Below are 16347 nucleotides of genomic sequence, written 5' to 3' on the forward strand. Positions count from 1 at the left end.
AACTAAGGTACTTGTACCTATACCAATTAAAAATATGTATAATATATATATTTTTTAATTTCTAACTCACTGCACTGCTTTAGTATTTTACGAATAAAAGGCAATTTCCACAAGAGTGTTCTCCTTCCTGCAAGCAATGATATCATTAACATATTCTACACCAACATTAAATTTTTTGAAATTTTCTTCCAAATTTGACAAATACTTACAACACTTTCAAAGCTTGATAAAAAATGTGATAATATATTTTCAATATTTTTAAATTACTATGGAACAGTGTATATGGGATAATGTGTTAAATTTCCAAGCTCTGTGACCAAGTCCAAATGTTCTTATTAACATAAAAACAAATTTTATTTAACCAATTCAAAAACATCAAATGCCTAAGAACATTATTTTAAATAATTTTAAATCAGTCTTAATATTTAAAACAAATATAATTATATAGGTTTAGAAAATTATAACTGAATGGAAATAGTGGAATGTCTCATTTCCCTGCAGTAAATGTTTTTTGATCACATAATAACAACAATACATAGTTGGAAGATAAAATATTATTACATTACGTGTATTAATTTATTTACCCACTCCATCGTCCTAATTTGAACTTCAATTGCTCAGAAAAAATGTGTATATGGCTTAACAATAAACTGCTTTTTTTTTCAATTGCATAGATGAAAATGTGTGAGGAATTTCGTTTAAGTTTTTCAAACTTTAGGTGTTAATATTAAAATTGTATTTATTTTGAACCTAACATAAATTGCACATTCACATTTTCGTTCACCAGATTCAATAGCGTGCTGTTAGTTTTGATATTAGAGTGAATTGACCTATTAAGAAATTTAAAGTTGAGATTATTATCTATGGCCCCACGTAGCTTTTTATTTATAATATTATTTTTAAGTTAGTTATGATAGTTTTAAAATATACAGCTTCAAAAAGGTCATGACTTACTCAAAAATAATAGGATCAATGAAAGCCTACATGGGGCCCTAGATGATTATATTACCTTATAATTTTATACTTGGTCAATAACCTTCTCATATAAAAAATAACAGCACTTTATTAAATCTGTTGAACGAACATTAGATATGTCGTACGCGTGTAAGACGGAGACAACACATGTGGGTACGGATGTCCCCTTAAATACTTAAAAAAAAAAACTTTTGTTGATATAATATTGTTGATATTTTTTAGTAAGTGCATCAACGTTTTTTTACCCTCAAACTAAAATTATGTGGTACAAAAATCTAAAACATTTATTTTTTGAAATTGAAAATATTTATACAAATTAATAATTATTATATTATCATGTCTAATACGTATTATTATTTTCACTCATTCACATGGCTTATTTGAATATTATCTTTTTATTATAAAATGAGTATAACTTGAAATGTAAATATGTAACTGTCTTAACAGTTATTTAGCTTGGCATTTTATTCATTTTAACCTTAGCTAATAAAATTTCGTTTTGAACTACATTTTGCAACGTGCTGTTGTTATTTTAGCTTTTCAGTGTTGTTTCAGTCACAAGTACACATAAACGTCATATACGATCTCTTTTTTTCAAATTGTCCGATTTAATTAACTTCTTCATTACGATTTGAATAAAAACATACGGTTTTAAAATCATCGATTGCAAATTCAATACATTTCGTAAATTAATCACCTTAGCATAATATATAAATCATTAGTCAATCGTTCTTTAAATCAAACATGATAGAACTTACTACTTAGACCCAGCGGTTATAGTATTGGGGAGGGGGCGCAGGAGGACTCAGTCTCCTTACCTCTGACAGCGGTTAAAAAGCGTCCCCTTTAACAAATCAGGATTTTATACATTAGACATTATAGATAAAATTATAAATGGAACGCTTAAAACTATACATTAGTCCCCTCAATAATTTTTTCTCATTTTAAACCCTGCTTAGACCCCGATGACTTTATATATTTAGAATCGTAAGAAAACGTAAATACCTATATTTGGTACTTTGGATGTGTTTAATTTTAGTTCATCGATCATTATTACCCACATACACAATTAATATATATATATATGTGAGTACATATGCTTCTGTTGTCAAAAAATCAATAACCCAATAATCACAGTGTTTGTAATTTTTTTTTAATGTTGATCAAATCTATGTACCGACAATCACCCGGTCCTATCTCATATTATTCAGGTGTTCAGAAAACGGGACCGGCTGCTGCAGTTTGTTTGGACCTTAAAGCATGTATTTTGATAAATTATTATATATTGTGCACCGACAATAACGTTACAATGCACTCATATTAAACAGGGTGATTCAAAAATGTATGTTACAGCCATTTCATCATATAAATATTCAAAATAGTTGAAAATATATAACAGTGTTTTGATTTAGAACCATATATTATGATTTCAAAATGTAATAATTGTTTACAATATGTTAGGGGTTTTGGGGGGTCAACTTTAGAGATTCAAATGGGAACTTATAATTTTTTTCAAACATAACGTTAAGACAATTTTTAAATTCATTTTAGTGCATGAAGAACGTTAATTAATGCAAAACTATGCTTGAGAGCTATTTAAAAAAAATATAGGTTTCCATTTGGATTTTTAAAGTTGACCTCCCAAAACCGACCTAAAATATTACAAGCAATTTTAAAATTATGAAATCATAGTAGATGTTTCTAAGTCAAAAAATGTCGTATTATATATTTTTCTCTATTTTGAATATTTATATGATAAAATGTCTGTAACGTAAATTTTGAATCACCCTGTGGGTATATATATTATATAATAGTAATAATAATAATAATAATAGCTACAATGGCACGAGGCGAGCACAAACAAACAGTATAATAATAATAATACTGTACTGGTAGCCATAGTATTTCAATCGTTGCGGCAAGGGCGGAGTAGGTGTGTATTATATAATGCACCTACCTATGTTACAAATTACAATATTATTTTATGGCGCCTGCACTGGGTAACGTGGTGGAGACTGTTCGATAAACACACGCACACTCAATATGATACAAATAAAAATAAACCGTGACCTACCTAAAGGTATTTTTGGTTGGGTTTGCGTGGAAATGCGGTATTTGTATTTTTTCAAATTTAATAACGCATTTAATAATAAAATATCTCCGAGGCAAATCAATATATTTTCATACAGTTTTTTCAACAATAATCTCTAAGAAAATTCCGATTTAATTATACAAGGTACACATAAAAAAAAAAAAATGTTAGTTCAATTTAATTTTTTTTTTAATTTTAAAAGAAAAATGTACAGATAATAATATTTTTTTCAAACGATTGAAAACAAATTTTTAAAATTGAGAATTTGTATTGAACAAGTTAGAAAAGGTGATGTTTCTAATAATAGTCGTTAACAGAAATACTTTATTAATGAGCCATAGAAATATGAATTACTTTTAAATTACAAAATATTTTATAATTTTTGATTGAACTGTAACTCACATTTATTTTTACATTCTATAATACAAAAATATCTGCTTTAAGAGGTTAGTTTAATTATTTAGAGTTTAGAAAAATGAAATTTAAGTTTCCGCTTAATCAACTATTATTTTTAAAATTTCGGAATACATTCGTTCGCACAATTTTTATTTTTAATTCACGTCATCAAATGATATTTTGCTATAGATAAGATAGGTATTGCAGTTATACTGAAGAAAAACCCCATTGAAATACCTAATGATTTTCACGGAGATACTTAAAGGGTTTGGGACTTTTAGGAAATAATACTTTGCATAGCCGTGCTAAGATTGGGAGAAGGGGGCAAACAGGGAAAATAGGGCAAGAACGCCGAAGTTGCCAACATTTCAGGGCTGCCAAATTAAAATATAAATTTATATTTTATTATAGTTTTATGTTTGAATACATATTTTATATCTATTTTAAATATCTCATGACAAAAGTGAAAAGAGTTGGAAAAATTCCTCAATATGTTATACATTTCTAATAACTGTACGTCCAACTCGTGGGTTAATTCAGCATTCGCCTATGAAAATCAATACAATTTAGGAATGTCAAAATACATTTTAATGAAGTTCAAGTCATGGTTTGTGTAAATAAATTCTGCTGGGAATAAACTTTTAATTAAGAACCAAGCATTTAGTCTTGTAATGCGTGCGTCCTTATTCAACAAAATGTAACGAAAGTAGCATACATACATGTATGTGACAAATTACATTTTTTTCTGAAATAAAATATTATTTACTATTGAATTGCATAAAAAAGTGTCAAAACTTTAAGCTATAGTGAAAATTTGTACAGAGGATTTGAAATATGAATTTGGCGAATAAATCATTAAATTAAATAAATATTTTTTTAACGAAACAAAACGTACTGGCATACTTCAAAAGCGTGCCCTTAAGCACAATTTCCCCTAATTATGAACTTGCAATTTACTTTTAAATATTAATTTGTATCTTGTATGTCAAATTCCAATATTGCAAAGAGAAAATTAATTTTAGTTAATTATTTACAAAACTTATTTTACGAAATCGTGTATTTATTTATTTTTATTTGTAGGTACTATAGCTGTGTGTTTTATTTAGAAATATTTAATTATTATTGTCAAAAACAATAATTGTGCTATCTATCTGATTAGTTTTAAATAATAAACCTAAATGTGTATTTATAATAGTATGAAAATATGAGTGTATGACACTGTAAATAATGTACGACTTCGTATTTTCATGACGAATGAGAAATTATTCATTAGTTTTGTATCACTTATTAGTTATTAATATTGTTTTCTTTAGTTTTGGTTTGTGTTTAAACGTTGAATATGCAAAATCTTAACTTTTCTAAAGGAGCTACATCAGATGTCATGTTAAATAGGAGCACCAAGTACGATTACCCCAGGGTGCTAATTATTATAGTTAACACGGTACTGCTACTATAAAATTATAATGCAGCACACTCATAATAAAATTCTCATTTCACTTATTTTAATAACATAATTATATTTAGCCATTAAGGTACATTTAGGTTTTTTCAAACAAATATAAATATAACCTTTTTTAGTAATTTAATTTTTAAGAAAATAACCTATTAAAAACTTTACAAAAAAATACTACATTAAAATACTTATAATTAAGGTGCAAACTTTGTTGATTTTCCATGTTTTTTTGTTGGCTTATTAGTTTTTGCGAGTTAATTGAATAAAATTTCAAAAGTTTTTAAAGCATAATATACATCTTATTTTTTTTTATATCAGTCATAATATTTTCTGATTTAATGATTTTGTAGTGTACATTTGATAACTTTAGCACATTATATTATTGGTGATTTATGACATTTTTTATAGTTATATTAAATATTAAGCAAATTTAAAACTTATTAAAAAAAAATAAAGAATGGTTCGAAGTTTGAATCTTGTGACCACGTTATGTTAACCTCGTGACAAACAATATTATAAACTTTGGGGCACTTACCTATTTATTTTACATTTTATATAATGCTACGTAGGTATCTGATGTAATTATTTTTTTAACACATCTATTAGTGTTCCACATTCATATACAATTAGGGTTCTAAAATGTCATAAAATTGATTTTTTTGGAAAACTTTATTTCGATAAAAAATACAATTTTAATTTAAAACTGTAGTCGGTGTAGTAAACACCTCTATTTAGTAAAATGTTAAATGAAAAATGTTATAGGATTATTGCTTACACCGTACATTATAATATAAGATACATAATAATTATACATCTTATACAATATATATTTTCAACATTGCATGAAAACTCTGTAATATTTATAATCAGTAATCACTAATCAGTTATAAAATGAGTCTGACCATTTAGTAATTATTTTATAAACATTTCAACAATATGAAATTAAAAAATATATAGTTCAATATATATTTATATTTCAAAAAGGGTGAAAGTTTCAAGTTTGAAAGTGAAAACTGAATGTGAAATATTTCGTACTCGTAACCCTATTTATGTTAAACCGACATACATACATACATAATTACTAATTAGGTGGTTTCCAATATTTTCCAGAAATTTTTGTTTAAGATGCCTTTATATGATAATTATTGTACGATTGAGTGATATACAGATCGATTGTGAAATATTATTGGTTCTGAAAGATTGAATGTGGATACGCCTTGGGGGAGGTTGTTATCATTATGCATGATATTGAATTATTATGATCGGAAAATAAGATTAACGAAAGTTGGGACTGTATGTTGTATGGACTAATATTATTTATTGAATGAAACTGGAAGAATGTAATTATTTTTGTTAGGATTTTTAGAACACAATTCTTTTCCAAACATTTCTGGAAATATTTGTATTAAATTTGATTTTTTGTACTAGTATGCTAGGATGACGATGACACAACGTTTCAGCTCAGAATCACTTTTCGTATGTAATGATATTTCATTGACTTCAAATATAACACATCAATTACAACGGCATAATATACAACTGCTGTACAGCAGAGCGTTACTCACTTATCCCACTTTTTAAGGATTATTATTTATTATCGTTAGGTAGTACAAACATTTTGATAACTCAATAACTACTCATCATAATTTTCAATAAAAAAAGGTGAAGGAGAGTTCGCAATTTGAAAAATAGAAGTTTATATCGCCACATGAGACTTCTGACCAAATACAAAAAAATTTAGGGTTAAGTAAGTATTCTAAGATTCAGAATCTTATTTTTACTGTATATTGAAGGGAAAAATTCGGCTGATCGTGATTAAAAAATCTTCAAGTATTTTTAATTATTTTTTATAATAACTAATAAGTATGTTTTAAAAAGTTGGAGGTACCTTTTGTGTTTTCTTCATTTTACTAGAGTATAACATTGGTAATTTTACATCCAGCAAAGTCCATTTTATAATGTTACGTTTTAATATAGAATTGACAGTGAGTTCACTATATTATAAAACTTAAAGTTAAGAATATTATTTAGCACCTCTCGTCCTCCATCCTCACATATACTGCTTATTTTTGATAGCAAGTTATGATTGTTTTTAAATGTACTTACATCATAAAATGCTTATGAATGTAGAACATTGTATTATTATATGTTATGCGTTAGTTTATGGACAGTGACATCACTGCAGGTACGACGTCCTTTTAAGAGGTTATGGATACACTATTTTAACCATATAATAAGACATATTTATTAAAATAAAATAATTCAACAGTTTATTAGTATGTAGAGATACCTACTATGCATATTATATTAGTCCTCCATATTTAATTGTATTAACATTAATTTAATCAGAAACTGACCGGTTACAGAAAAATACACTTATCTTCTAATAACTAAATTATTATTTAATGTACTAAATTATGTTTCTACACTTCAAGGGTGACTGAACCGCCTGCCGAAATAGGTCTATAGAAAAATCACAGCTTAATTCTATCAGGTCGTCCACAAACGTGGTTCGAGGACCGCTATCCCTGTCACCGTGTGCCACAATGTTGCGCCGTTGCCTGTATGAATGACATGTCATTTGAATAACTAATGTTTCACCGTAGGTAGTCATTCACAGTGCCCAAACCACTCACTGCTCAGTGTCAACCAGACAGAGAGGGCGAGAATCATATTAAACGTGTTATGTGATTTAAAATTGTGTATATTTATATTCTTGAACTTATTATAATTTTCAGTGTATAGGTTAACATGGAAATCCAATAACAATATTTTATGATTTTAAGCTCATTTTTCAAACTCTACTTATTCTATATTATATACAGCTGGTATCCCAAATTTTAAAAAAACTTCTGAAAAATACATGAATAAAAATGTTTTTGCATTTGTAAAAGTCGCGAGCATCAAGTCTAAAATATCAAGACCGTTTGACGACTTTTAGTTATTGCTAAAGTATTAACATTACCTACTACTAGCTACTATATTTTATTGTATATCCATACCTACTCATTGTATAACGGCCTCCATTCAACTTATTCAAAAAATTATAACCATTATCGTTGTACAACAATAGAACGAACATTATAAAAGGTAAGCTGTTGAATTCGTTTGATTTTGCATTCCCCGTGGCCTCACACTTCCTTCTATTTTTATACAGATTTAAATTTGTATAAGCCATAACTAATCTTTTAAAGCAAAAAATTACCAGTTACATTATTTATACGGTAAGTGACCAGTCACTTTGACAAACATTGGAGGGATATTTACGTGATGATCTTGTCCTGAGATTAAGTACTACTAACCTCCACCCCATAAATATTCTTGTAGTGTACCTACATATTTCTAACTCTATACACTTTTTGACGGCTTACAAATTTCAAAATTACATTTACAACCGCTGTTTGTATTATTACTGAGATAAATTTACAACATTTTCAAATCACGAAGAAAAAATATAATGGTATACTGGGAAGGATTCGTATATATAATATATGAAGTTATATTGTTATAATATGAATAAGTACACAGTTTCTCCACCCTCCAATATTTCTTCTCGCTTTGAATTTGAACCGACGACGACAGGCGATCTGCCTAAGACCACCAATATATTATAGTTATGAAACCTATTTCAGATGGCTTTAAGGATTTTGTTTTTTCATAAAACACATATTTGAATGAAAAAACATAATAACGATTACTTTTCATCCGAACTAAATTAAAATTACATATGGAGTATAAGAATAAAAAAATTGAGTCCCGTTTTATTATCTTCGATATCATTAATTATGAAGTAATACGGTAAACCACATCTGACCTCATCCCATGGGAATTAATTATGGCGAATATACATTATGCATTGACGTATCTCCATTTTATGTTAGACTTATTATTATAACAAAATATTGTAGTTTCATGTTTGCTCATATACTCATATATTGTGTGCTCTTTTCTTACCTAATACCTCAATATTAAAAGTAGATAGGTACTCTTTTCATTTTCTCGACCAAAAGAAGAAACAGTGACAAAGGATCCATTTACTCTCTTATATGTATATGTTAAATATATGCTAATGAATTGTATATTTGTATCATTTTTATACAAAATGCTTTGAATTTTTTGTCATCTATGTGGAAATGTACCCACCTATGTGTTTTTATTTTTAAAAATATGGAAATTATTTACTAGGTAACTACTTATCATTATTTTCATTTTGAAATATTTTTCAATATCAACAATTTTAAAGAATTTAAACATGGACATATTTATTTAAATTACGACCTAAGTATGATGAAGTACATAATAAAAATAAGTGATTCAAAATTTAAATTTTTATAGGTAACTTATGTACCTTTTTTTTTAATGAAACTGATATTGTATAAATTATAAAAATATTATTTTCTTTTATATTTTCTTTATAAACAAAAAAAAAATAGTTCGTTTAACTTTAAACGAATAATAATACAAAATTACGTTCTTGGAGTTTTATAAAGAAAAACAAATTGAGATATTCATTTAATTTTTATTATATGAACAATTTCTTATAATAGTTTTAATAAAACTTAAAGTAATACGAAAACTAAATTAACTTCATTTTGTAATGTTTTATTATATTTTTTTAATTTGAAACAAATATAATATTAATTCTTAGTCCAAATAAAAAATGTATTGTTTTATAGTTAATAATGCTAAGCAATTCAGTGTATCAAAAATAAAATGTTTTCGTTTTTATTGTGATAAACTACTCCGACAAACTTATTTTGTAACATCATAAATAATAATGGTTAAGTGACACGAAGATACAACAACTATAATGATAAATAATATATGTAACGGTATAGACTTAATCAATATAAAAATTACAACTAGAAGTCTGTTTATTGCAAACCAGAGCTACACTATTCCGCCTAACCTGTATGTCGGAGCTATGTAGAAACGATATTGCATAAGAAAAGCCTTCGGTTCCAATAAGCCAGAGCTTGAAACCAGTAAAACTACAACTTACTTTTAAAAGCCGAAATCGATATCCAAACTGAAACTCAAATCGAAAAGAGAAAAAATGTATAGGTACCGCAGTATTCATAAATCTTCAATTGAAATAGGAAAAATTTAAATAATATTAACAAGACAATAGGAATATGTTATATAAACTTGAAATATGTCTACGTCTTTATAGTTTAATTTAAGCAGGTAAATTACGAACATAGTAAACGAAACCTATTTATTTATATACATTTAAGCGTGGAGATAAATATCAAGAATATATCAAATTGTTAAATTATTAGCGAAAATATAATAATAAAAGAACCAATGAACAACACCATAGGTGCCTCTTCAAAGGATACATTCACTTTAAAACTATGGGAGGTGGTAAACTTTCTCGGTTTTTACGACTAGTAATTTTTTTCGATTGAGAGCAAAGCGGGTCAACATCATCAATTATAATTCACAGTCTAAGAAATTGATTATTATTAATTATACGTAATTCATATACTTTACTTAAAAAAAAATATATATGTTCAATGTTCGTATCATATTTTATTTAATGACACAACCGTAATATACAAAAGAAAATATTATTACAGGCAGAGAGTTTACATATAAAATTCATTTACCATTGAAGTAGACCCGGGAGAGTTTACATATACGCTTCGGGTACTTGCTACTGAAGTATGCCCGAGAGCTTACCATCGGCAGACAATACAGGTCCCCGAAATTATTCCCGAGTCTAAATTTGTTATTTCATTTAATTTTGTTTTATAAGTCTTATCATACAAAAATTGGAAACAAATATCTTTAAAATATACCAAAAGTAATGTACAATTAATAATAAATAATAGGCTGGTGGCTATACTGTACTTTTTTTTTTCTTGTTGTTCGGCGATACACTTCGGTTGTACATTTTTTAAATATTGTATGATTAAATCTTGAGTAAAAAAATTGTGAGAATTCATGTGAAAATCATCCATGCAATAAACTTTTGTGAGAAATGACCTAATTCAAAAACTATTTTCCGTCATACTTCTGCATTCATCGATCATGGCAAATGTAATTCAGGGATCTATTCAAAAGCCTGACTGTTCTACGAAAACAATGAAATGAAAGAAAAATGTTTAGGTAGGCGTCATACACAGAAGTTATAATATGAATATAAAACGCAACCAAAAGTTTGTCTTTTTTAAGGACCGTTGTATAGATTTCAGTGTTTGGTTGTGCAGATGATACGCCCAGCACTTTTTAGTATTTCTACTTTACCTGCCACCCGGCACTTTCTGGGATTTCCATTTTACCAGCCGGCATTTTGCAGATTCCCACTATACGGAAGCGCTCTCTCAATGGCCTGAGTATAGTATTTTCAGAATCGTTTTAGTCAGGGATTGAAACTGTTTCAAATTTTAAAGGTTTTGGTTTAGGTTTTGAGAACTGTTTTATAAATATTCAGGTTTTGATTTCTGTTTCAAAAACTTTTTGAAGTTTTCTATTTTTGAACGGTTTTCATTTTCAAAGTAATAACTTTTTATTATCTGTTAACTATTAAGGCCTGAGCCTTAAGCTCTAAAATATGTCCAATTGAAGAATACACACTATATATTGTACTTTTGCACAAAGTTTGGCAAGTTAATGAAAATAATGAACTCAAATTAAGTTAAAAGATAGAATACCATGAGATCGACAAACCTAACTCAAACAGTTAACAAATCATAAATTTAATTCTATAAATTAAAGCTTAATATGGACAAAAATATTAACTTCATTCAGTTTAAAAAAAAATGTATCTACTTTTTTTATTAGTTCATGGATCACATAAGGAGTGATTGCGTCTTTTCTTATTTCCTAAATTAAAACAAAAAATTGCATTTGAACTATTATCATAATGTACAGTACATACTTATTTTAGTTTACATGATTGTTAAATATTTAAGGTTCAAACTATACTATATAATCTATAATTTAACAAATATTAATTTTTTGTATCAAATAGCAATTTAATATCATATAATATTATGCCTACCATCTAATCGACTAAAATTTATCTATACGCACCAAAAGTAGGGACGACGAACATAGAGTCCGAACCGCGTTTCATACTGTATAACGGTGTCGGCCGCCGCTACAGCGGTGGCGGTGACAACAACAGCGTCGTTACCAGGACCGAGGTAACGACTAATAAGTGTGATTGGTTTACGAACTCGGCAGACGACCGCTTGTGATCACATCTCGATGATTGGAGGTAGCACGGTAAATTCGAATGTCTGAAAAATTAAACAGCATGCATTATATTTATCAAAAGAATCGATAACACATTTGAAATATATCAAAGAAACTGTAATAACTACTCATATAACAACACCAATGTTTTCTAACCACCGATCGGAAGATTCAATGATAATCGACGTTTTATCAGATTCAATATGGCCTACGTGATACACTCGTCATTTTCATGAACATCGACACAATAGTGCGATGAAATCTTATAATGTATTATTTCAAATGTTGGAACACTTGATCTCCCTTTACATAAAACATTTTTAACTTATAAATTATGACCATTTCGAAAGTTCATCATATTAAATATTGTTATTTATTTTAATGTCTTACTTCATTTTAATCTAATAATGCCGTTGAATAATAATATAACAAACACTGGCTTAAAATCTTGGCGTTGGCGCTAAATCTAGTAGACCATAAACATAATGGTCTTGTAACCACGTAATTTTTAAAGAAAAACTAGTTTGTTATTACATGCATAAATCAATTAAGTTGTAAATTGTAAATCTATAATTGGTGCAACTATTATTTACTAAAACCGTATAAAATATGAGTGAAAACAGCAAGGACATTGACTAAAAGTATTTAAATGAATGATCTGACTTGTATTCAGATGACTAAAGTTCGCGATAGTCAGTACACATGTGATGTTTGCGACAAGTCCTTCAGTCAGAGAAGAAATTTAACAATGCACCGGTGGACCCACACGGGAGAGAAACCTTACCCGTGTGACATATGCGACAAGCGTTTTAAACAAATTAGCCAACTGACAGTACACAAACGGGTACACACAGGAGAAAAACCTTATCTGTGTGACATATGCGACAAGTATTTTAGTCAAATTAGCCAACTGAAAGCGCACAAACGGGTACACACTGGAGAGAAACCGTACCCATGTGATGTTTGCGACAAGTCGTTCAGTCGAAAAGGTGGTTTAATACAGCATCGACGGACGCACACGGGAGAGAAACCTTACCCATGTGACATATGCGACAAGTCGTTCAGTAGAAATGGTTGTTTAATACAACATCGACGGACGCACACGGGAGAGAAACCTTACCCATGTGACGTATGCAACAAGTCGTTCAGTCGAAATAGTGGCTTAATAGAGCATCGACGAACGCACACGGGAGAGAAACCTTACCCGTGTGACATATGCGACAAGTCGTTCAGTCAAAATGGAGGTTTAACAAAGCACCGGCGGACGCACATGGCAGAGAAAACGTATACATACCCATGTGATGTTTGCGACAAGTGGTTTGGTAATAACTACAGTTTGACTAAGCACAAGAGGACACATGAAGGACAAAAATAGTAGGTACATGTACGATGTTTGTATATTTGTGGTACACAGGCTGACGCATACAAGTGGATCTCAAATATATATCTAAGGGCTGGTTTCACAGATGCTGGGTTATCATATTAAAATCACGTGTTCTTTTTTCCGTTTAGTTGTTTCACAATAATAAATGAAGATTTGTTTATTTAGTTATTTTAGTTCCACAGAGTCCACACATTTTATTGGATTTTATGTAACTTTAAGGTGTGTTAAATATTTTAATTCAATGATTTCCGATTGAGTACAAAAAACCGATGAGTGGAAGAGGTATGGAAGCCTAGAATATATTATACATTATAAATATTTCGATTAGTAATAATAGATAGGTTTAGTATTTTATTTGTGCAAAAAACATTCCATGCCTGCCTATTAACCTAAACTGATTAGTTATTTTTTAGTTGTAACATGAACTACTGTCTACTTGTATTACATTTACAAGCATATTATATAAATTGAAAATTTTATAAATTTTAAACTAAAAACAATTTGCATTATTTTTATTTTTATTCATGTTTACAAAATTTTTATTTTCTTAATCAACTTCTTGTTATAATACGTATCCAGGTTAGTCAGCTCGTATAAAAAAAAAATATATATGAATAAAATATGATATTAGTAGGATTAAGAGCAACTTCCATGGTCAATAATAATTTGCACACAAAAACCAATCATATTACCTAATGATAAAAATGTTTATACATTTCCATCCGACTAAGTAACGATGTTATAACATAACCTTTTCTAACCAACAAAGTTCACGTGAAATGGTCGTGTTCATGTTTTTAATGATATATAACATTGTATTTAGGTACTTGTTTAGTTACTAACTGACAATCCCAATAATTAAGTACATGGTTACTAGTTTTCTACAATTCTAAATCAATGTCCAAAAGCAGAGAGTACAATTTAATATTTATAACTTTGCCACAACTTGTAATACTTCGTTCTGCTTAAACAGGATTATGTAATGATTTGCGTTTCCACAACCTATAAGTTTTAAAAAATAATGGAACTTAATGCTGTTCAATATATATTTTATAGCAAAATTATAATATTAATAATCTAACCATAGTATCCACATGTATATTTAACACAATTCCCCCGAATATGTGAATAAATATCGTAAAGGCGTAAAGCTACAAGTCCAAAATCGAGTACTTACAACGTTTCCAAACAATCACACCAACCACACTCAAAGTGTCCGTAACAAATTTGCCGACATAAAAACAAGGTATCAATTTTAGTTTAGAAATATAGAAAGAATGTGACTCTTAAGGTTAGGTAGCTTTCTTGTGGATCTCTCTGAGCATCGACTTGCCTCCTAAAATTATATTTTTTTGGCGCAAAGAACTCGGCCAGAATCGCGTGATCGATTCCATCAACAGTGGATGCCTCCGGCTCTTAAACTTACTAACTTATTATTAATTGTCTTTATTTTTATTTTTTTCATTTTTATTCCCTAAATCTATTTCCTTTTATATTATAGTTTTATATAATAATAATGAAATAAGTCTTGTTCTCAAGCTCTTAACTATGGTTAATACCAAGTGAACGGTGGACGACATATTGCCATATTGAATTAACGATCTCACAGACTTGTGAAGGTAAGCTATCATTGTATTACAAACGAAATACTGTATTCTTTTACAATTTTATATAACCTAATTGAAACATATATCTAATTCAGGTGACAATATAAAAATATAGATGCACATAATTATGTAAGATAAACATAATATTAATATTTTATATCCTTATATAAACAATTATAATGTAATAAAAAAAAATGTTATTTTCATCAAATTTTGGAATACGTATCCAATTCAATGACTGATAAAATAAAATAGTCTATATTATATGAGGTATAGATATATTGTAATATCAGGTAATTAACTAATATAGAATAATTCTTAAGCTCTCTCGAGTCCTTAAAGAGGTGGTGAGTGACAAATGAACGGTGGAGGGCGTAATGCAAAAGGCTAACTCTTACAGACGCGTGCAAATAAATTAAAAATGAAATATTATGTTAGTTTATCTAACATTCTAACCCAATTGGAGTGCGTATCCAATTTAGGTTACTAATATAAAAATACATGTACATATTTATGAAGTATAACATATTCTCATATAAATAATTAATTATTAATTAATAATTAAAGCAATTCTATTTTATGTGATTGTTCCGATCAATTCTCGGGTCCTGATACTTTTCGATAGGATCGAGGATAAGGTAACAATGTGGGAAACTACCAACCATCTTCCTACATTGGGGGCATACACCTTAACTTTACACTTCAATTTATCAACCTCCATTTTTCGTATTAAACTTTTTCTTACATAGTCGTTTCTCGTTTTACTGTATTACAATACTATATGATCCTACAATTTTGCATAATTTTGTTAATTTGAGCTTAATAGTGGCTTAAGTTATCAAACTAAACTGTTTAAATAGAGTTAAAAATTATATTATGTATAATTATAATAAAATCAAAAAGAATTTATATTCACATAAACATTTGTAAACGTTAATTATTTTTATTATTATATTTTATTTATTTATGCCTGAACAAGTAGTTTTTCAAATTATATTAACAAATAAAAATAAAAAATAGATAAAATATAAAATATGGTATGGTATCTAAAGTTTTATAATACAATGATGAACAACTTCATCAATAAGAATCGAAGGAATAATATTGAAGTTTATTAAAAGTTGGGGTTCGGATTACAACTAAGTCAAATTACAGACTTTAAATTAATATTGAATATTAAAACAATTAGAATTTAAGTAGCGAAGGTTTTATATAATTGCTTAGGTAATTAATT

General features: G+C 28.2%; 1 protein-coding gene across 1 annotated transcript; it reads left to right on the forward strand.

Annotated features, from left to right (window-relative positions):
• The first annotated feature begins 12771 nt into the window (after positions 1–12771).
• On the forward strand, positions 12772–13497 carry LOC111034940 (zinc finger protein 271-like). The gene has a single exon (XM_022316388.1). The coding sequence runs from the start codon at positions 12772–12774 to the stop codon at positions 13495–13497; it is 726 nt and encodes a 241-aa protein (XP_022172080.1).
• Positions 13498–16347: the final 2850 nt, after the last annotated feature.

Source organism: Myzus persicae, unplaced genomic scaffold (assembly GCF_001856785.1).
Source record: "Myzus persicae strain clone G006 unplaced genomic scaffold, MPER_G0061.0, whole genome shotgun sequence".
NCBI lineage: Eukaryota > Metazoa > Arthropoda > Insecta > Hemiptera > Aphididae > Myzus > Myzus persicae.

Bases quoted from the DNA above. Each gene is read 5' to 3' on its own strand.
- LOC111034940 (XM_022316388.1), top strand. From the start codon at position 12,772: ATGAATGATCTGACTTGTATTCAGATGACTAAAGTTCGCGATAGTCAG.